At 45.2% G+C, this 22,477-nt stretch overlaps 1 protein-coding gene and 1 long non-coding RNA gene across 4 annotated transcripts in view; one reads left to right on the top strand and one right to left on the bottom strand.

Moving 5' to 3' along the window:
- Window positions 1–248: 248 nt before the first annotated feature.
- TAF3 (TATA-box binding protein associated factor 3) overlaps window positions 249–22,477 on the bottom strand; it is a 180,272-nt gene continuing 158,043 nt past the window's right edge. For all 3 annotated transcript variants that reach the window (XM_011283569.4, XM_011283570.4, XM_011283571.4), the window contains exons 5-7: window positions 5,454–5,709; window positions 1,927–2,033; window positions 249–1,075 (exon numbers count right to left, since the gene is read on the bottom strand). In XM_011283569.4, the coding sequence (XP_011281871.2) occupies window positions 961–1,075; window positions 1,927–2,033; window positions 5,454–5,709 (478 nt within the window). In that variant the 3' untranslated portion in view covers window positions 249–960. The remainder of the gene's footprint in view (window positions 1,076–1,926; window positions 2,034–5,453; window positions 5,710–22,477) is intronic.
- LOC109501302 lies at window positions 2,093–4,002 on the top strand. The gene is made up of 2 exons (XR_006600286.1): window positions 2,093–3,615; window positions 3,731–4,002. It is a non-coding gene; the product is annotated as an uncharacterized LOC109501302 (long non-coding RNA).

Genomic DNA, 22,477 nt, shown 5'->3' with positions numbered 1-22,477 from the left:
AGATAACAAAACAATTTCGAATCATGGACTACAAATTTAAATTGCCTTGTTTTCCTTTCAACTGCTAGGGCCCCGGTGCCCACGGCGGGCGGGGGCCCGGTGCGGGGCCAGCTCAAGGTAGATCACTCGGAACTATGGCTCTGTTTTCTAGCCTTCTTCGCTTATGTACAGCAGGAATTACAGACATGGCTGAAATCACGGTGGATTCCAGAGAAAGCCAGAATTAAACACGATAAAAATTTAAAAAATAACTACTTCATAAATATTTATTATTTACAGCAGGGGAGATCTTCTATAGTCTGGGAGGTTTTATACAAGTCGATGAAGTGTAGGAGCGGTGAGGAGAACGCCAGCAGTTTCGAGAAGGGCACGGCTAGGACGCGACCAACGTAGAAAATGCGTGCGAGTCAACAAAAATAATCTGCGCCAAAGCAAACGGGACGTGATAGAAACCTTTTTCTTAAAAAATAGAAGGTATTTCACAAAAGCCTGAACATTTTACATGTTAGTACTAAAAACGGGGGGAGGGGGCATGGGGAAGCTTCATATATTCTCGTCACAAAAATATTTAGCAACACTCCGTCCGGAGCTCCTTTTCTGGTATTAGGATTATCTCACTAGAGCGGGAGAGAGGTCGCAAACTGTATACAGACGGACGATGTCCTTAAATTACAGTCGAGGCAGCTTACACTTTATCTTCTCGTCTAATAACCTTAATGAAAAGGCCCTGGAGAGAGAATAAAGAAAATCAAAAGGGAGGATTACGGTCTCTTTATTAATAATACTTGTCACTGGTAATAGAAAGCGGGGGCGTGGCCGTCCTCGCCCGTCACGCGTCCCTCCGTCACACGCCGCTCGGCCGGGGCGGAGCCGGCGCCGGCGCATGCGTCCTCGGCCTCCCGACGCCGGCGGCCCCTCCCTCCGAGGCTCGCGGGCGCCGCGCGGCGTCAACGTGCCCGGTCAGTGTGCCCGGTGCTTCCGCTTCTTGTGCTTCTTATCCTTCTTCTTGTTGGCGCACTTGGGGCAGAACCACTGCATTTCTTCCGGCGGTGCGGCCATTATTCCCACACAGGGCCTGCGTGGTTGGAAAGGAGAAAGAAAAAGGCGTTTGTTTGCATAACCAAACTTCACTTACGTGTAGATTGCCTCCCTATGTTCTGAAGCAATTGTTTTAATTGAAAAAAAAATTTTTTTTTTAAGTTTAAACAATTGGGTGATTTTTACGCCTCTAGTATGTTCAGCCGAGCCCAGGCCACAACAGCTCTAGCTCCTGGAGCAGGGCTGCCGCGTGGCCTCCCCCGTCAGGCTGTGGCCTCCCCTCTCGGGCCGGGGCCCTCCCCGAGGCCCCGCTGCAGGAATGAAGGAGGGCTCCCTGCAGCCACCAGCGGCCTGGTTTTTCCGAGCAGCGGCCCGTGTTTATCTCCTGGGTGTCCTGTGTCCTGTGGCCGAATGGATTTCTGTCTGTCTACATCTGATCTTTACACTGTACGGCGAGAGGGTGATTTGCACGCATTCTGGATGCTTCTCCACTGTGGGGGAGCTGGCGGGGAGCTGTGAAGAGCGGACACGCCTCCGTTCATGCCTGCGCTTTGTGACGTGTATGCCAGGGGGTTACCTCGATGTTCCTGTCAAGTGCTGCAGCTTATAGAAAGTTACTGGAAAGAAAGGAAAGGGAAACCTTTACCACCACCCCCCCCCCCCCTTTTTTAAACAAGAAGGACATATAAGCTACACAAAACATGTGGAATTTAGGCTGCAGAACAACCGTCCAGAGATTCCTGATTTCTGCGCTTAACACTAATGACGTCGTGATCTTATTGTGCTGTTGCTCCTCAGGCGGCTCCCAGGACAGCAGTGGCGCCGGGAGGGGGTCCGGAAGGGACCCATCGCTCGTGCGCCTGCCCGAGTCCCGCCCGCAGCGCTCACCAGTGGTACCAGTCGTCACAGTCGTCACAGCCGATCATGGGACTGCCGTCGTCCGGCTTGTTGCACCCGGGACAGATCCAGATCTGATTCCCCCACTCATCTCGGATCTGACGTTTTTAAGCAGGGGGTGGGAGGGGGAAGAGGGGGAAACCAGGCGGAATGGGGGAAAAAAACCAAAGAGAGGGCAACATGAGAATGATTACTTTACACTGTGAACCTAGTAAACAAGTTAAACTGAAAAGAGAAAAAAGTGGCTTGACAATTTGCTAAGGCCATGATCGCGATCATCAGTACCCTGGGATCCACAGGAGACAGAAAGGAGCTGCTAAATACTCAAAGAGAAGGCATTTCTAATGAGTATTTTAATTTTTTTTAACATTTATTTATTTTTGAGAGACTGAGAGACACAGAGTGCAAGTGGGGGAGGGGCAGAGATAGAGAGGGAGACACAGAATCAGAAACAGGCTCCGGGCTCCGAGCTGTCAGTGCAGAGCCCGACCAGGGGCTCGAACTCAGAAACCGCGAGATCATGACCTGAGTAGAAGTCGGACGCTTTAGCCACTGAGCCACCCAGGCACCCTTCTAATGAGTGTTTTAAACTCTCTTGTAAGTCACAAAAACAAGGTGTTTTTATAACCAGTTCTATGAGCAGTATGACCCATAACTAGTGTCAACATGTTAAGTTGGTAACGTTTAGGGTCATTATGGCCGTAACAGTTGATATTTTTGAAAGCTACAGAGCTCAAGTATATGCAGTTTCCTCAGTCACGTTCACAGACGTGGAATTACTGAATCCAGCCAAATGTGCGTGGATCACCTTATTACTTATTAGCCAGGCACTTGTCCTGAACTAGCTGATAAGATCAAGGATATAAAAGAGCTGTTACTAAGTAACTTTCCATTCCCTTTATGACATTTTTAGTAAAGCACAACAACTAAAGGGCAAATAAAAGGAGGGATGCGAGAGGCCAACTAGCTACATATGTTAACATTATTCTGCCATAAATGTGCGGTGCCCTGGAGTTTGTTTTACTTAACTGAGCTGTTCCCAATAGGAAGCATCCCTAATGATATCACTGCCTCAAATTTCACGGTTACAAAACCAGTTTGGAAGAAACAAATCTAGGATGAGCCTTCAAAAACCAGCCACGACTACTAGCTACTTTTCAAAAGTGTTTATAATAACGCGGCCAATAGTCTCGATGAGTTTGTGCTGCAGGTGTGGTCTGTGCCTACGCTTGCGGATAGTACCCTGACTAGAATGCAGAAAGAGTGGCTTTCGTGGTGTGCGACGGGGGTCGTGGGGGAACATGTTTCATTCCACTGATGGGCTATTTGAAGGCCACCATTTTTGGAAGTCTACTGAAGGCAAGCTACGTGATACGGAAGCTTCCTAAAGAAACCTGTGGGCAGCTGCATCTGATTCAGCCCTCTCTAACTCTGAGGGGAGAGAACCACCTGTTACCGTGTGCCAGCTCTCTGGGGTTAACCCTGGTCCAGCACCGTATGCCCTGAAGCTGCCATGCATGGCCAGCCCGGCTGGCTGGTTGACCTTTCTTGAAATTAGAAGGCCGTGACTCTGTTGCTGCTGAGAAATTTGCCAGAGCATCCTTAATAACTAACAGCAACCAGGGTACTGAGTTCTTTCAAACATCTGACTTTGTTCAGCCATCCTGAAACAAACCCTGGGTAGGTTAAGAATGGGGGCTGGAGCTAGGGGAACCGAAGTGACAGTTCCAAAGTCCCACTGTTAGGCAGTCACAAAATCAGCCTTTTTGCCCTACTGTCTATGTTTTTCCTCCAGATCACACGTTTTGTCTTCTGTCTACAAAATGTCGCCAAGGAGATAAAGAGGCTTTGCTTCCATGTTATCCATGCCAATCAGATTCATCTCCGGGGAGTAAGCCCGAAAATCCACTGAGAACCGGAAACTAGGCTATAACATCCTGTACCGATCATCTAGTCTCACTGGAACCCCCTAATTACAGATGAAGCAATGGAGACCGAAGAGGTTAAGTAAACTTTCCTCTTGGGGTGATGTGCCCTCAGTTAAACACCTAGAACTTGGTCCTTGAATGGCCCAATTTCTTTTAAATGTTTATTTTTGAGAGAGAAAGCATGAGCAGGGGAGGGGCCGAGGGAGAGGGGGACAGAGCGAAGAGGGCTCTGCGCTGACAGCAGAGAGCCTGAGGTGGGGCTCGAACTCACATATGGTGAAATCATGACCTGAGCTGAAGTCAGAGGCTCAACTGACTGGGCCACCCAGGTGCCCCAGGTCAAATTTTTTTTTTAAATTAATTAATTTTGATGGAGAGACAGAGCAAGCAGGGGGAGGGGAAGAGAAAGAGGGAGAGAGACAGAATCCCTGGCAGGCTCTGGGTTGTCAGCATGGATCCCGATGTGGGGCTCGAACTCACAAACTGTGAGGTCAGGACCTGAGCCGAAATTAATCTGTATCGGATGCTTAACTGACTGAGCCACCTGGGTGCCGCTAGAATGGGCCAATTTGATGACCACAGATTTTTATCACATCTTCTATTTTTGTCTTGAGTTGCCAACTCAGTATTTTTCTGTTAATTTTTCACATCTTTATGTCGTCTCTCAATACCTTTGGGATTTCCTTCTCATCCTATCATTATAGTGCCTAAACTATTTATTGAAATTTCCTCCTAAAATACCTTCAAGAAAGATAATATTTACCCGATGTGTAGCAAACACCACGAGTCCTACTGGCCAATCACATCTATTCAGACAGATCTGGGCCATCAGTAAGCGGACAGATCCCAGTCTGCGTATTTGGTGGTCACGTCCGCACCGGGACCCCGTGCGCCTGTAAGTGCCTCAAATCCCTCTGTCGTGTGTATGTCACTCCACGGTGCCCAAAGGACGTGTTTATAAAGACACTGCTTCACTGCGAGATTGACTTCAGGCTTTAGAGTGGGACCTGACGCTATTAGGTACGGGGAAAACAGCTGGAAACAGTCCCAGGACAGCGACGGGAACCTATTCGAGGACACGCCTGGACACCCAGGAAGCTGTGTCCGGAAGTTCATTTCCACTTAACACGCAAGCCTGGCAAACTCTGGGCCTCGGCCCGCCAAGCACTGTCAGCCGTGCGGCTCCCTGGGGCCGGCGGCGGGCCCTGAGGATCCGTGTACGTTATGTAAATTATACGCGTCCGTGAGCAATTTCACCGCCGGATGGAGAACTCCAACGTGGGGCCGAATCACTGTTCATCTCGATACTTGGACGCGGACGCCGGGCGGTAAGAAACGGCACAAAGGAATGGCAAGCGATGCCGTGACCTCTGGGGAGACTAAGTACGTCAGTACCTTCATGCCCTTCAGCCCAAGGCTTGCATGTGCCATGGAAATGCCTTTCCAGGCCTCAAGGGCCGCGTCCGACATCCGGGAGTGACACACACGACCCGCGGGGCGGCGGGAAGCCCCGTCGCGGGGGAAGAGTGCGCTCCTGCCCCCCCCCCCCCCCCCCCCCCCGCAAGCGTGCACACGCAAAGGGCAGCGCACCACGTAAGTGCTCACGGTCTCCGTCACCACGCTCCGGACCGGGGCCTTGGACGATCCGGCGCCAGAGACGGCGGGGGCCGGGGCGGGCATCAGGGCGGGGGCCGCGGCCGACGGCGGGAGGAGCGGCGAAGGCACCGGGGCGGGGGCCACGTGCACGGGCGCGGGGGCCGGGGCGGCTGCGGGCGGCGGGGTCTTGGGTCTGCTCAGAGAAGGGGCCGGCTTGGCTTCGGGCGCCGGGACCACTTTGCTGATGACACTGTCAACGAGAGACAGAAAGGGAGAAGTCACGACAGGCTAGCGCGCTCACACCAGGCATTTAAAACGTTATCACAGAGTAACTTTCTTCTTCTAGGAGCAAAACTCTCTTCCGAGCGAGCATCCGGGGCCCCACCGGACTTGGTCAGAGTCAGGCGGGGGGGAGAAGGGTCCGTGGCGGGAGTGAGGGGTGCTCCCGGGGGCCGGCAAGGCAGGCCGGGCTCCCTTCCTGCGTCCTTGCAGCTGGCGGAGCCGGGCGGGGAGGTGCGGCCCCTCCCGGAACACGTGCGTCCCCAGGACTCACCGGCAGGGACTCCAGCCCGGACATCCGAGCTCGAAGCCTCGGTCGGCCCCAGGCTGGCCGCGTGAGCGGGGGAAGGCACTCGAGGATGCGGTGCCCGAGCACCTGTACGAAGGGAGGTATGATCCTGGACACTCTACGCGTGTCACCTCCACCGGTCCTCAAACCAAGTTACCGTGATCCCATTTCACAGATGAGGACACGGGATTGGAGAGAGGAAGGAATGGGGCAAATGGGTGGCAGGCTTTGAACCAAGGTCTATTGGATTCCAAAATTCTTTCATTTTTTAAAAAACGTTTCCTTATTTGAAAAAAAAAAAGTTATATATAATTTCAAGCAGAGAGAAAACCAGTATCACAGCTTAGGAAACAGAGCTAACTGGTCATCGGTCCTTGGCCACATTTGCTTAGATCTCCCTCGTCTGGAAGTAACTGCTGTCCTCAAGCTAGCAGGTACCTTTTTGTATTTCTGCTTTTTGTAGATGCCCACAAACAACATATACTGCGCTCCTGTTTTATGCTCTTTGACTATATACACAATATGACACCATATTTATCCTTTGCAACTAGTTTTCCTTTTTTTTTTTTTTTTTAATTGAGATATAAGGGACATATAACCTTGTGTTAGTTTGAGGTATACGGAGTGTTGGTTTGGTACATTTATATGTTACACTGATTACTGTAGCTCATAATCAGCTAATACCTTTGTCATGTCACATAATTATTTGTCTTTGTGTTTAGAACATTTCGGATCTACTCTCTTAGCCACTTGGAAGCTTCTAATACGGCACTGTTGACTATAATCTCTTTGCATTAGGTCTCCAGAACTTACCTGCCAGTGTCCCACTTAGTTTTATGTCCCTTGATTCATCCACACTGATACACATAGATCTGTATTTTTCATTTTACTTGGAGTGCTGTACCATGGTTATGAATAAAGCCAAAGGGTTTGTGCCCATTCCCTCTCTGAGGCTAAAACATACTATCCCGTAAATGTTACATGTTAACTTGGGACGCGTTCCAGAACTTCCCCAGGCTGTCTTCCCAGGAATGAAGTTGCTGGGTCACAGGGCATGCGCATTCTCACCTTCACCAGGAATCCCAAGCTGTTCCTTAAAATGACTGCACCAACCTATCTCCTCTTTCTACTATCCGACACTAACCTTTCCAAGCCCTGCTTTGCTGATCAACACTGTGGAAATACAGACGGCTGCCTCTGAGGGTCACAGTGAGAACCTGAATTCAGAGAAACGTGTCAAACACCATCAGATGTAGAGTGTGAACGCCAGCATTATATGCACGGCTGTTGCTCATGACAACCCCACATCGCCATTACCAGGCCTGTATGCTTTTCTACCTTCTTAGAGTCTTGGTTGGCAAAGCACTCCACTACGATGCATCGATTCTTTGCTATTCTGATTAGAAGCTTGTAAAACGTTAAACTATCTTAAAAATTTCGCCATGTAAATGAATAATTAATGCTGTTTTCCATTTGAGTTACGAGTATGACTGTCTTGCTGACTCGAACGTAGCCAAAAACCAAGAAAACGTAACATAGGCTGTTGGTGGAGAAGACGCTCAGTGACGCTTAACACAACTCACAGTGCACACTGACCGGACTCCTACCAAGTACTGCATGTTCTAAGCACTTGAAAGCCAACGGCACGGTGGGCACTGTGCTAAATACTCACGTGCCTTACTCCCTCGATCCTCACGTCAGCCCCATGAGGTAAACACACCTACGACTGTCCTTTCGCAAAGCAGGGCACAGAGAGATGAAGTATCCTGTACAAATTCACAGACTGCTAGGAGACGGAGCCAGAATTTAAAAAATTTTTTAAAATGTTTATTCAGTTTTGAGAGACAGAGCAGGGGCAGGGAGGAGGGGGGCAGAGAGAGAGGGAGACACAGAATCCGAAGCTGTCGGCACAGAGCCCGACGTGGGGCTCGAACGCACAAGCTGTGAGATCATGACCCGAGCTGAAGTCGGACGCCCAGCCGACCGAGTCCCCCAGGCGCCCTGAGACGGAGCCAGAATTTAAACGCGGGCGGTCTGATTTCAGAGCCTGTGAACTTAACAACTACACAACACTGTCTCTCTCACCGCTTGCTGGGCGTGTGCTGCCTAATACGTAAGGTGGGAGTTCAAAGTTATTGCTAAGGCATTTATATCCGTATGTGCAAGCACTTCGTATTTTTATGGCTAAAGTTTTACACGCTGTTTTTGGAGGTAGTTTCCCATAATGGTTTGAAATTTAGGTGCTGGGACCAAAACTAAAGGAAAAGCAGGAACCAGAGAGGTTAAGTGGAACATAGATGTGTCAGCCTGAGGGCACCTATGCATGAGGGAAATCTGATCTTTGGTTTTGATAAAGAGGACAGGTTTCAAAGCCTGGGGCCTGCCAACGTGGAAAGTCTGACAGAACTCCCTCCCCACATTAAAAACTCTCAAGAGGCCACTAGACTGATTAAGAATTAATCAAAGCCTCGTGAATTTTTAGGTCTGTGGTCCAGGACGCTACATTTAAGGTACTTTGGGCTTGCAATGTGCCCAGGTACCCAGCACTAATCATCTTGAGATGAGGTAACTTAAAACGTAGGCCTTACATTATTTTTTTTTATTTTTTTTTAATTTTTTTTTTTAACATTTATTTATTTTTGAGACAGAGAGAGACAGAGCATGAATGGGGGAGGGGCAGAGAGAGAAGGAGACACAGAATCGGAAGCAGGCTCCAGGCTCCGAGCCATCAGCCCAGAGCCTGACGCGGGGCTCGAACTCACGGACCGCGAGATCGTGACCTGGCTGAAGTCGGACGCTTAACCGACTGCGCCACCCAGGCGCCCCAGGCCTTACATTATTAATGCAGAGAAGTATTAGGAAACAAAGCAGCACATAATCTTAAAGAAAACCAAACATACGAGGAGCCAAGGTAGCATCAGGGAGAACCAGAAGATTACAGAGACTAGAATTATTAATTATAAAACAACTCTGCTTACATTGTTTTAAAAAATGAAAGGCAGGGATGCCTGGCTGGCTCAGTCAGTGGAGTGTGTGACTCTTGATCTTGGGGTTGTGAGTTTGAGTTCCATGTCGGATGTAGAAATTACGTAAAAATAAAATCTTGAAAAAATAAAACTAGGGGCACCTGGGTGGCTCAGTCCGTGAATCGTCCAACTCTTGTTTTCGGCTCAGGTGATGATCTCACGTTCGTGGGACTGAGCCCCACACTGGGATCCATGATGAGTGTGGAGTCTGCTTGGGATTCTCTCCCCCTCTCTGCGTCTCCCCCACTCACACACTCTCTCTCTCTCAAAAATAAATAAACATTAAAAAAAGAAAAGGCAAAGCATGACATTATCTGCAGGTAATAGAAGGTTATAAAGAGTCATCTAGCAGATTTGAAAAGAAACAGACCTAGAAATGAAAAATACAACAAATGGACTCAAATTTATTCTCAGCAGAATGAGAGAACTGTAAGCTGAATAATAAGACAGAAGAAATAATCTAGAATGTAGTTTAGAGGGGAAAGAGAGAATAGAATAAATTACTACATATCTAATAATTACTACACACAATCATAATTCTAGAGAAAGAATGGGGCAGAGACAAAATGTTAATAAGACTATCTGAGGACATTCACAGACGTTATGGCAGATACGAATCCACAGACTTAAGAAACCCAACAAATCCCAGGCGAGATAAAGAAATCTGCACCTAGACACAGAGTGAAACAATGAAACATCACAGATAAAGAGAAAAGTCCGAAAAGTGGCGAGGGGTGGTGGGGGGGGGGGCGGGCGGGGGGAACCAGTGACTTTCAAAGAGACAGATGGCAGCTGACTTCTCCACAGCAATGATGAAGCTGGAAAACAGTGGAAGAACATCTTGGAGGTGTTGAAGAACAATGCATTTTGTCTTTGGAAACATCTTTCAAGAATAAGGATGAAATAAAGACATTTTCCAGAAAGCAAGATCTAAGGACTTGCCCACAGCGGACCTTTACTAAAAGAAATTTTAAAGTAGCAATTCCCAAAGTTTTTGGTCTTAGAGACCACTCTACGTTCTTAAAAACCACTGAAAGACTCAGAGAACTTTTGTTGACGTGCATTGTATCTGTCAATATTTGCCACATTAAAAATCGAAACCGAGAAATTAAAAAATAATTATTTTAGTAATTCATTGAAAAGGAAGAATAATAAACGCATTACATGTTATCAGGTAACATTTTCTTTCTTTTTAAAATTTTTGTGAGAAGACTAACACTACCTTTGTATTTTTTGCAGATCACCTTAGTGTGTGCACATGTAACTGCAGGGGGGAGGAGTGTTTTCATGGCCTTTTCAGATGATTGTGTAAATTCTTCGATACTGCACCAAAAATGCAACAAGTGACAGCTTCTTAAGTTAGTCACAATGTGTGATCTGAAACCGTATCACAGCTTTTTATACTCATTGATGTGCTAACGCTCTGAATAGTTATTTTACCCACCCATGATTTTTTTTAAATTTTTTTTTTAAATGTTTACTTATTTTGGGGACAGAAAGAGACAGAGCATGAATGGGGGAGGGGCAGAGAGAGAGAGGGAGACACAGAATCGGAAGCAGGCTCCAGGCTCTGAGCCATCAGCGCAGAGCCTGACGCGGGGCTCGAACTCACAGACCGCGAGATCGTGACCTGAGCTGAAGTCGGACGCTTAACCGACCGAGCCACCCAGGCGCCCCCCCCCACCCATGATTTTATAACATCATGCATTAGTTTGTAATATCGGTTCACTGAATTATGCAGCTCTTCCGAATATTTACACATTTCATTGTACAATATTAAAATATCACATTTGGTGGTGTTACCGTCATCTCATCACAAATTTCTTAGAGTACTGACGAGCCGTCAACTTGTAATATGTTTTCCAAGATTCGAATTTTTACTTAAAAGCTTCTACGTTGTCATTTACAACAAATGTTCTCCCGAGAATTTTCCTTGTGGTGACAGGCTTCCTTTATTCATTTTTGATGAAATGTTGGCCAAATATCCAAATGTGAGTAAGCGCAGTTTGTAAGTGGCTCTTTCGAGTAGAAATAGTATTTTGTGAGGAAAGCTGCTGGTTCAGCTTGCAACTTAAATAATCACACAAATACTTTTCCTCAAGACACCTGTCATGTTTTAGTAAGGACAGGAAGTATTTTATGAGTGCTTCCTATTTCATCACTATCTATTTCAACACATAAACTACCATATTCCAAGGCCTATGCACCACTCTGAGCATCTCTGTTCTTTTTCTTTTTTAATTAAAAAAAAATTTTTTTTAGTGTTTATTTTTGAGACAGAGAGAGACGGAGCATGAGTGGGGGAGGGGCAGAGAGCGAGGGAGACACAGAATCCGAAGCAGGCTCCAGGCTCTGAGCTGTCGGCACAGAGCCCGACACGGGGCTCGAACTCACGGACCGTGAGATGACCTGAGCTGAAATCAGATGCCCAACTGACTGAGCCACCCAGATGCCTGAGCTAAAGTATTCTAAGGTACTTCTATTATCTGGAAGGAGGTGCAAAGGTATTACATTTAAGATGTAGTAATTTCTAGGGTAATCATGGAAAGATTAGGAATAAAGTGAACGTTTAATTTCTAAACTAGTATGAAGAAAAATGGCATGTTGTTCTTTTTTCTTTTTTAAGTTTACTTATTTATTGAGAGAGAGGAAGGGAAGGGGAGGAAGGGGCAGAGAGAGGGAGACAGAGAATCCCAAGCAGGCTCTGCACTGTCAGCACAGAGCCTGATGTGGGGCTTGAACTCATGAACTGTAAGATCGTGACCTGGGCAGAAATCAAGAATTGGACGCTTAATCGACTGAGCCACCCGGGTGCCCTGAAAAATGGAATGTTAAAATAAATAAGAAAGGGAGAAACAGAGAACAGAAACACAATTAGAAAACCCAAAATAAGGTGGGTTATAACTCAAAAGATCCATAATTATATCATATAAATGGTCTAAACAACTTACTTGCCAGATTGAGTAAGACCGCGAAACCTGACACTGTATTATTTGTCAGAAACACATCTAACAACGGAGCAGTGGAAAGGCTGAGGGAAGCGGCCAGCAAAAGAAGCATATGGACGCAAGGAAATGTGACCGCAAACAAAACAGACTGTGAGGCGAGAACTACCAGCGATAATGAAGGTTTCTTCATAACGATAAAAGGGTCCGACGTGCCAGGACGAGATAATAATCTAAAATCTGGATGCGCCCCAAAACACATCCTCAAAATATATAAAGCAAAACTGACAGACCTGTAAGAAACAGACAAAGCCACAAGTATAACTGGGGATTTAGCGTATCTGTCTCTCTGGAACTGACAGAGTAGGCAGTCAAAAAGCCAGGAAAGGTACAGTTATTGTAAGTTTTGGAGCAAATAACAAAAATAACAAAACTGACCCAATGGACATTAAAAAAAAAACTCTATGTTCGACAAATACAGACAACTCATTCTTTTCAAGAACACGCTAAAAAAACCTGACCAAACAATTCCCATAAGGCCAAAGAATAATTTGAATGGTCTGTACCCATATCTGTTACCTTGGCTGCGGTAATTCCTCAAAGGCACGCAAAGCCTTTTTACTTCCGTATCCTCAGCACCTAACATGTTAACACCTAATAAATACAAGCTGGTCCTGCAAGTAGTGATTTCCTAGAAGAAATGATACATTTAGGAAATAGGAAAGTTTTCTACCCAATACAATTATAGGGAAAGATTGCATAGTCATATGCACTATGATGTGGGAGGAAAGAGGGATGTAGGACAGGGAAGGAAAACACGGGGTGTCGTGAAGAGAGGAGAACAAGCGAAGGTATGACAGACAGGTCAGGAGCGTGGGGGGAGAACCCAGGTACCTGAGGTTGTGGGTTCCCAGGGTTGGTGGACAGGGGCGGGGGGAGAAGAAGTAAGAAGAAACAGCTTTGAGATCTGTGATGACCAGATGCAGAAATACGACCGAAACCTAAGCTATCAACAAGAAGAGGCTACTGGAGGGAAAGACTTTTCCTATCTCCTACTTATTCGTGGGAATGACGTGGGGGGATTCAGAAAATGATCTGCAAAGGATCTGTTCCTTTTATCGCTTTGTGTCAACTTTACTATTAGCTGTTCTAGTGGAAAGTGTTTGCTGGAGATGACAACCGAACCTATTACCTAAAATGATTTTTAGATATTCATGTGCTCCAGCAGACAATGATCAAACAGAATTGAGAAGCAACTGTGCTTGAGTTGTAAGACAGTGCAGTTAATGTGGAAAAAAGAAAACTCAAATTATAGGGTATATCGCAAACCGTAAATTCTAAAGGGATTAAATATTTGGTAAAAGAAAATGTAAAACCGTTAACATACTCCGACAAATAAGAAAACACGTGTTTTTAATCTGGGAGGAGAGGATGATTTTCTCGGCACCTCCTTAGAAGCAGAAACCATGAAAGGAAACGCTGATTTGATTGTGCCAACACTGTAAAATATCGTAAGCAAAGGCAAAAAACAAGATGACGGACAGTTATTTGCCACATACGCGATAAAGCGTTCAGTTCCTGTTAAATAAAGAGTTCTGTCACATCAAAACCAAAAAGACTAAATTCGTACTAAAACGTGAGCAAAGGACACAAGCAGCAGGTACAGAGTGAAAGAAACAAAAGCCGCCAACAGGGGGAAGAAAAAAAAAAGTTCTATATTCATGGTAATCAAAGACATGGGCATGAAAACGACAATGAAATAGCTTTCTTAGTACAGGTTACAAAGATGTTAGGATGGGCCAATGGGAGGGATGGTTGGTATAGCACTTCTGAATGATTACCAAAACCTGAAAAACATTCTTGTCTATTTTTTTTATGTTTATTTATTTTTGAGAGAGAGAGAGACAGAGAGACAGAGAGAGAGAGAGAGAGAGAGAGCGAGCACAAGTGGGGGAGAGGCAGAGAGAGAGGGAGACACAGAATCGGAAGCAGGCTCCATCCAGGCTGTCAGCACAGAGCCCGAGCGGGGCTCGAACTCACGAACCGAGAGGTCATGTCCTGAGCCGAAGTCGGACGCTTAACCGACTGAGCCACCCAGGCCCACCTTTTTTTTTTTTTTTTTTTTTAACATCAAAGCAACTTTACTACTAAAAACATCTTGTCTTTGGCACGAACGAGTAGGTCTGAAATCATAGGAAACTGACACACGGCAATCCACCCTGTGATTTCAAATCACTCACACTAATCGATATTGGGGTGTAATGCACTGTACAAATTCAAGTCCACAGCAATATGAGTGCACTCTGCAATTCTTAGTTACACTCAACCGTATTTTGTATCGTTGCTTTGAGGCACATTCTTACACACCATTCTTTAATGGCAAGTTTGAGCAACTATATCCCTATATTACGATCAACATAAACCTAACAAAGAAATCTTGAACAGGGCCATCACATCCAATTGCGAAATGAGCAACAGGTAAACTTCTTAAGCAGGTTGGTTTAACGTCCTTGAAAATTATGTTTCCAAGTCAAGATCATTTGGAGAAGGCGCCCAGAAGTACTAGCTTGCATAACACAATCAGACACATGTTGGCTTGCCACAATGTCCAAATCAAGGCTGTCATGTTTGAGACGGCAAGTTTTTGTTCTCTTTTCAATTCCTGCAAATTTATCTTGTTACTCTCCATTTCCAAATGTTCCTTTATTGTCTTCACTTTTTTAATGTATGACTTGTACTTATTAATTTTTAGAAGTTCAATGTGAAACATGTCTCTGGTTATTTTAGTAGTTTCTTTATCTTCTCTGACCTCAAATAATATGATTTCCTTCCATCGTCACATCCATGACCTGTCCCAGTTGTACACATCCCATCAAGTTGTATCCTTTTTCCCTCTTTTGACTCCAATAGGTTAGGCTGAGGCTTGGCTCAGAGCATACTGTCCTGGTCTGAGTACCTGTACACGTGCCTGTACCATAGGTACAGCCATAGGTCTAAGGGTTACAAAGTATTTTCATTCCATTCCACCAACATACCCTTAGCAACATGTTTTCCTTCCACCCTAAGGGGGGCTTTCTCTGGCCTGTAGGCTTGCTCCACTCTCTTTGGATATTGGGGAACCACAAAAGTGTGGTAAGCCAACGTCCTACTCTGATTTCCCACTGATCCAGGGAATCACAGTCTTTGGGATGTGTGGTATCGACTTCACTTCTGGCTGGCTGGCTGGTATCTCAGACATCCACGACTGCCCCAAAGATTATCGGTGTTCTGAGAATATTCCTGGTATCAATCCATCTTAACTGGAACAACTGTCAGTCTAAAATTAGAAACATCTTTCATGTTGTTTGTTTTCTCTGTTAGTATTCTGCTATTTTTAATGATTTCTCCAACTGCTTTATGTCGAGGTTCCACTGTTTTACTTCCATGTGAAATTTGCTTATATTTTGAAATATACTGCTAATTTTATCCATCTGTGTACCCAATGATGACAAATCTGCCCCAGAGTGTGTTCTTGAGATTGTTTGATTTCAAAATATTTAAAACTTAATGTGATTTAACTGATTAGGAATTGAGAAAAAGTGGCTGCCCTTGTTTTTCCAGTTAAACCTTCTACCAGTTAAACAAGGACATGCAAGGGTTTCCTGCCTTTTAGCAAATCTCTTGTTGCCATCGGTCTAAAATGGGCATAAATAAAGTTCGGTAAAACTTAGCACGTTTTGGGAATCTGTATCTGTCTATCAAATTTGAAGTCGCTGGCTACTATTGTAGCTACCAATACAATTTTTTTTTTAATATTTATTTATTTTGGGGAGAGTGCAAGCAGGAGAGGGGCAGAGAGAGAAGGGGACAGAGGACAGGCTCCAGAAGCGGGCCCTGTGCTGATAGGCTGCCAGCCGCGAGGCTGATGTGGGGCTCAAACTCGCGAACAGTGAGACTATGACCTGAGCCGAAGTTGGACGCTCAACAGACTGAGCCACCCAGGTGCCCCTTGAGAGGGTTTATGAAGAGACCATCCCAGATTGTTGGGCATAGACATCTGTGGTGTGAGACTGAAGACTGATACATACCACCAAGGAAAATACGTGTTATTTGCTAAGCTTTCTCTGGTTACTCTGTACACATTACAAGGGGTCCATTTTCTAACAATGTACTAGTCTTGGCCAGCAATCCCAGGTCTAGAAATCTATGCAAAAATCTAGCATTGTTTGTGATTGCAAAAAATCCTGAAAACTACAATGACTGTAATTTAAAATACCTCAACATAGGGATCAGTTAAATAAATGAAGACGAACAAAAATATCATGCTGTTACCTGAAGAGATAATAATACACACTCACATAAATGATATGTTTATCCCCCCCCCCCATTATGGAATTTTGGAAAAATTAATAGAATCTAATTTTTGTAAGAAAAAGCAAATAAGAATGTATGAGTGTGCACTTAGAAAAAAGTTAAAAGACTACACCCCAAAATGTCCTGAAATTGGCTCTGAATGGTGGGATTATATGTGGTTCTTTTCTCTTTTTTGTGTCTTTAAAATTTTAATTCCAGTATAGTTAACATACAGTGTTATATTAGTTTCGGGTGTACATTACAGTGGTAGGTGTTTTTTATTATTTTGGTTTATGTATAATCATCATAGGTAACGTGTAGAATAAATTTAAGTTAAAAGCACTTGCCATAATACACACATCTAAAATGTTGCTGGGACTTTGAAATTTTTTTTTTAACGTTTATTCATTTTTGATAGAGACAGAGCGTGAGTGAGAGAGGGGCAGAGGGAGAGGGAGACGCAGAATCCAAAGCAAGCTCCAGGCTCTGAACTGTCAGCACAGAGCCCGACATGGGGCTCGGACTCACAAACTGTGAGCTCATGACTTGAGCCGAAGTCGGATGCTCAACCGACTGGGCCACCCAGGCGCCCCTAAAATGTTGCTGGGACTTTGTAAATGATGGCTTCAATTGCATACTTATAGTCTATTCACTTTTCTGTACATAGGTTATAGATTATTTAATAAATGACTGGGAAAACATGATGGCTTTGCTAAAGCCTTCCAGCCAAATGTTGACCACGGTCTACCGTAGAAGTCCCAAGCTAAATTCAAAAGCTGCTCAATTTAGTGTATCTAAACTGAGTATATTATCATTAACAGAGATCAACAAGAAAAGGGTCAAGGGAGGAGAACTCTATGAAGCTATGCTATTCTGGCACATAACTAAAATCATAAATTTGAACAGCCTTGAGATATTAAGGTAGGTTCACGGTCTTGGGTCTTTTCAAAGAAATATAATGTCCACAGTTGGGATACTCTGTATCCCAAGTACATGCATATCTGTCTTTATCATCCTGAGGCAGTACATTTCGTAGGAGTAAGCTGGGTATTTTATTTATCTTAGAATTATTTGCGGTATAAAACAGCGTCTTAATACATATTCATCAACTCTAATAAGCGTCATGCCTAATATTGCATTGAGGCCTCTCTTGTAAAATAAATATTTTACTTTTGAATACTTTTGTCTGTTTAAAAATTTTTACACTAGGCCAATTTCCTCTTCCTTACTACTTAAAGAGTTCCAAGACCTCTGAGATTTCTATTTGCCTGCATGGATTCGGATTCCTTACCTACGTACCCACCCTAAGACCACGAATGATGATCACATCAGTGTGAGGTACAGGCAGGTCTAGAAGGTTTCGGTCTAGCTATTGTCTGGAAGTGCTTTTAATGGCTTTGAGCTCTACCAAACACCTAATGAATATTATTTGCCTTACCTGACTTTTTCCATTCCCCTTTCATTTTATTTCACTTCTCTTAGATTTCTCTCTTACCTATAAGGCCTGTGCATGGTGCCCCCGAGAACGGCTTAGCATTAGCAGTGTGGCCAACAGGTGTAAAGAGACTGGCAGTCACTTCATGGGACAAGTGTCCGAAATCTCAGAGACATGTGCTTGTACACGTCTTCTTATTTTTCAATTTAGAGAGAAGGCATTTTGATGAAAATCACTCACAATAACAATAATCCTTCCACAACGCCTGATACTCCCCTCCAGTTCAATGGAATTACTTCCCTTAAAGCTGTGTGTGTGTGTGTGTGTGTGTGTGTGTGTGTATGTGTGTGTGTGTGTGTGTGTGTGTGTATCTGCACTTCTCATTCAAAGTTTCTGAGTAGCAAAAGCAAAAACATTAATGTGGATACTCAGGGGTGATGAGACAAAACATGTCCGAATTTTGTTTCTGAGAGATGAGACTGGTCACTGAAAGTCACTAAAGTGACTTGTTTTTCTTGATTCTTTTGCATTTCGTGAGAAAATACACAAGGGCTTGAAAAATCATTTTTGATTTTAGCGGCTAAGTGACTTCGTGGTAAACGGAGACACAGCTTTAAGAACAATCCCTTTATCATCTCTTCAGTTTTGCACATTCCAGAAAAAATGAGCAGCACAGCATGACACAATTCCTCATCACTTATGGACCAGACACATTACGGTCACTTAACCCAATGTGCCGACTGTGAAGCGAATTTTGGACTCCCGCCGGCCTTCACTGCCCAGCTCGGGCTGCTGACAACAGTGCCCTGCTTCTCCGGATTTCCCCCACCTAATCGACGGCCGGTCCCCCTCCAGGGCGGTGCGGGGGACGAGGGGCGCCGCGCAGGGAAACCGACACCGCCCACAGCTGTGTCCCACAATGGGTCCAGGCCGCTCACGTGACACCTTCTGGAGGATTTGATCAGAGCGCCCTAACTGCTATAAACACTGGCGTTATTCATAAAAACGTGTAGAAGGAGGGATTTTCTGGGGGATTTCTTTACCTGTTTCCCCACCGCAAGACGGCGAAATAAATAGAATGGGTCATGAGCTGCTTGGCCTGCATTGCAAACTCCCAGCCTGACAAGTCAATAAAGAGCCAGCTCTCACCTCTCTGCCTGGAGGAGCCTCCAAGGTTAGAGGCAAACACGACTTGGGTATGTCCGCCCGGGGAGCTTAATGATCCTCATTATTCAACTATTGTGGGCAAACACTCCACGGCCTGTAATCTAAGCAGATCAGATCAGAGTCTCGGCACTGGCTCCTCTGCTGCCTACAACGCTCCCAGGTTCCCTTGCAATGGCTTCCTTATTTACCTTTCAAAGCGAACAGCCATTTTTTATTTTTATTTATTTACTTTTTTAAGCAAGCTCCAGGCCCAGTGCAGAGGTCAACGCAGAGCCCAGTGCGGGGCTTGAACTTACGACCCTGCGATCAGGAGTCCCACGCTTCACTGACGAGCCACCCAGGCGCCCCTGAACAGCCATTTTTAAGTGTCACAAAATAAAGCCATACGTAAAAGCTACTGTAATCACCTTCAGGAATTTAACAGAAACTTCTGAACAGGGAAATTCTTCAGTGTCTAGAAGAAAAGCCACTTGGACAAAAAAAATAAATAAATAAAGGTTCCTTAAGCCACCTTGCTTTTCTTCTTTGGATTTAAAATTCTAATCAATCTCAGAAATACCACGCACCTCTGGAAACAGCACACAAAACAAATTCCCATGTTGTATTTTACACGAAGTCCCTACACCACACACAAAAAGACCGCTGATTATGTAACATTATAACATGACTGCAAAACTGCAGAGGCGGGTCACAGTGGTTTCACAAGACATCACGGTTTTCCTTTCTTTTTCTCATTTTGGAAGTCCTAGAAATGCTACGCCCGCTGAGCAATGCAGCGGTCGGCCTCCCAGGCCCCCGCCCCCTGGGCCTCCCGCCCTTGTGCGTCCCCTCCCGGGCCGGGCAGGCTGCCTGTGTAGGGCTAATATGGTCCCGTGGGAACAATGGTGCGCAGCATCCTGCTACGTCGCCAGAGCCCCTGAAGCTTCTGGTCTGCTGTCTCTTGGATCCCTTGCTCCGGGGGAGTCGGCCGCTAGGTCAGGAGGGCCTCCGGATGAGGCCCACGTGACCAGCGATGGAAGCTTCCTCCCGCCCAGTGCGACTCCCCCAGCACGTGCTCCAGCCCCCCGGCCGGGCCTTCCCAGGACCACAGCCCCGGGGCGGCAGCCGCACGCGAGACCTGAGTCTGAAACCACCCAAATTCCCAACCTGCAGGAAACTGGGAAGTGAGAAATGTTTACTGCTTTAAGTTGCTAAGTTTTAGGGTCACTGGGCATGTGTAAATACGAGACATGCCGCGTATTTACTTCATCTCATTTAGGCATGTAAACAAATACTCAGACTTCAGGAGAAATCATACTTGAGAGTATCAGTGCCTAAAATGCCAAATTGTGAAACGGCCCCTTCCATATTTTGCATTTGATCAAAAGGAACAAATACCCAAAGACAATTATGAGAAGCAGTTTTATGTGGATTCTTCAAATCAATCATTACTCCTTATTCTTCTTGATCCTCACAGCTCAACTTTTAGCATTCATATAATTAACACAACTGTAAATGGATTTAATTCCTCAAGCTCATGGCTTGCCTCTTGAATATTTACATCATCTCATAAAACGGCTACTTTATCTTGTCATAGCCCAAGAACGTATTGAGTAGGAAACATTTTATCTTTTAATTCAGCCATGACCTATTTGAAAAATGAAACAAATCGCATGAAGTAATTAGAGGAAAATATAGCCATTGTCGAATCTTCATTTCCAAAGGAGATACCCAAATGATTATTCTTTCACTGTCAAATGTTCAAAATCTGTAAAGTACCCTAAACGGGCATTAATATTTGGATAAACAATAACGCATATTTTCGCATATTTACAAAAAGATACAGTAGAAGGATAGTTTTTAAAAAGTGAGACCAAAAATGGTCACGATTTCCAGGGAAAGGAATAGGAAGCGTAGAGGCAGAGAGAGGCATGAAAGGAAGACCTCTCCGAACAGATTTTATTATAGCTTCACCTTTGGAGTCAGGTAACTTTTTCACATGTCGAGGAGACTGAGTTTGTAAAATTGGAGAGACAAGTTGGAAATAAATGGAAATAAAGGAACCTTACTGTATATCCTGTTGGTGATACAACCCCACAGAAGGACGATAATTTCAGGTGACTTTAGGAGGACAGCATTTTGGTCACACGTCCATAGGGAATTTATTTTCAGAACGCACAGAGTGAAAAAAAACCCCGTAATCTTTCACTTGTACCAGACCGTGGTTCCTAACAACCATTTCCCGCAAAAAGGAACCAGCGTGTTCCTTGAAGAAATACCTGACTCCAGGTCTGCGGCAGGAAATACGTGAGACAGACAGGGAACATTCTGTGTCAGAAAGTGAGGAAACTCTCACGGATCAATGGGATTGTATTAAATTCTGGAAGACGCCACGAAGAAGCTCCCATCAGCGATGCCGATAAAAAGAATGAGGAGAGAGAGAGAGGGAGAGAGGGAGGAAGAGGGCGAGAGGGAGAGGCAGAGAAATGGAGCACTTTCCAAAACCAATGAACGGTCACCACGGGAGGTTCACTATGGTGTGGACTCCACCAAGCCCTTGCACACTAAAGCTTGGGGAGTCAAAAGAAAGGATTAAGCATTTATCCTGCCTTTCCTGTATGAGCGATACTTCAGAGTAACCAAAATGCCCTAGCTGATAAAGCAAAATTCATCTTTATTGAAGGATCTCAGCTCATAAATGTGAAAGGAATGACTGAATTAAAAAACAATTCTACCATGTCACAACTCCTAATGACGTGACTGATCAGCATCAATGGCGTCACGACAGCCAGACATGTGCCTCCTGGCGGCCGTCAGAACCACAGAGCAGTGAAGTGTCCTGTCCCACAAAGGTTGAACTTGAATCTAATCAAATCTTCCGCGCTCGAAGTCTTTGCGTTAAATGCCTGTTACAGGGCTCCAAGGGAGTAAACAGAGAAATCTAGAAAGTGAGACATTCTTACTGAACGAATCATCTGCTTTCTTCAACAGTTGAACTGTGTGGCAAAACGGAGAGAGGGTGGGACCTCTAGATTAAAAGATACTTAGTACGGTGTGGATCCTGATTCAAACAAAGCAACTGTCATAATATATCTTTGAGACAAAGGGAGACACCTGACTATGGACCGGGTATTAAAGAACAAGAAAAGCTTCACATACGTGACGTATGATGATGGCACTGTGATTATACAAGAAAATAACCCGATTTTTATTTCTTATTTTTAAAATTTGAGAGAGAGAGAGAGACAGCGCGCACACAAGCTGGGAAGAGGGCAGAGGGGAGAGAGAGAGACTTTCAAGTGGCTCAACGCCCAGCACAGAACCCCGGGGCCCAATCCCACCACCCCGGGACCGTGACCTAAGCCGGAATCAAGAGTGGGCGTCTCAGCCGACTGAGCCACCCAGGTGCCCCAACCCTATTTCTAGACCAGCATGTTAAAGTACGTGGCGGTAAAGTGACATTGTGTCTGTATCTGCTCGGAAATGCCTTAGGCAGAAAGAAAGAAGAAAAGGATTATTAGATCAAGCAAGTGCGGCACAATTTTGGCAACTGTTAAACCTATCAG

The sequence above is a fragment of the Felis catus genome, chromosome B4 (assembly GCF_018350175.1).
Source record: "Felis catus isolate Fca126 chromosome B4, F.catus_Fca126_mat1.0, whole genome shotgun sequence".
Classification (NCBI taxonomy): Eukaryota; Metazoa; Chordata; class Mammalia; order Carnivora; family Felidae; genus Felis; species Felis catus.
This window is presented reverse-complemented; position numbering and strand designations above follow the sequence as displayed.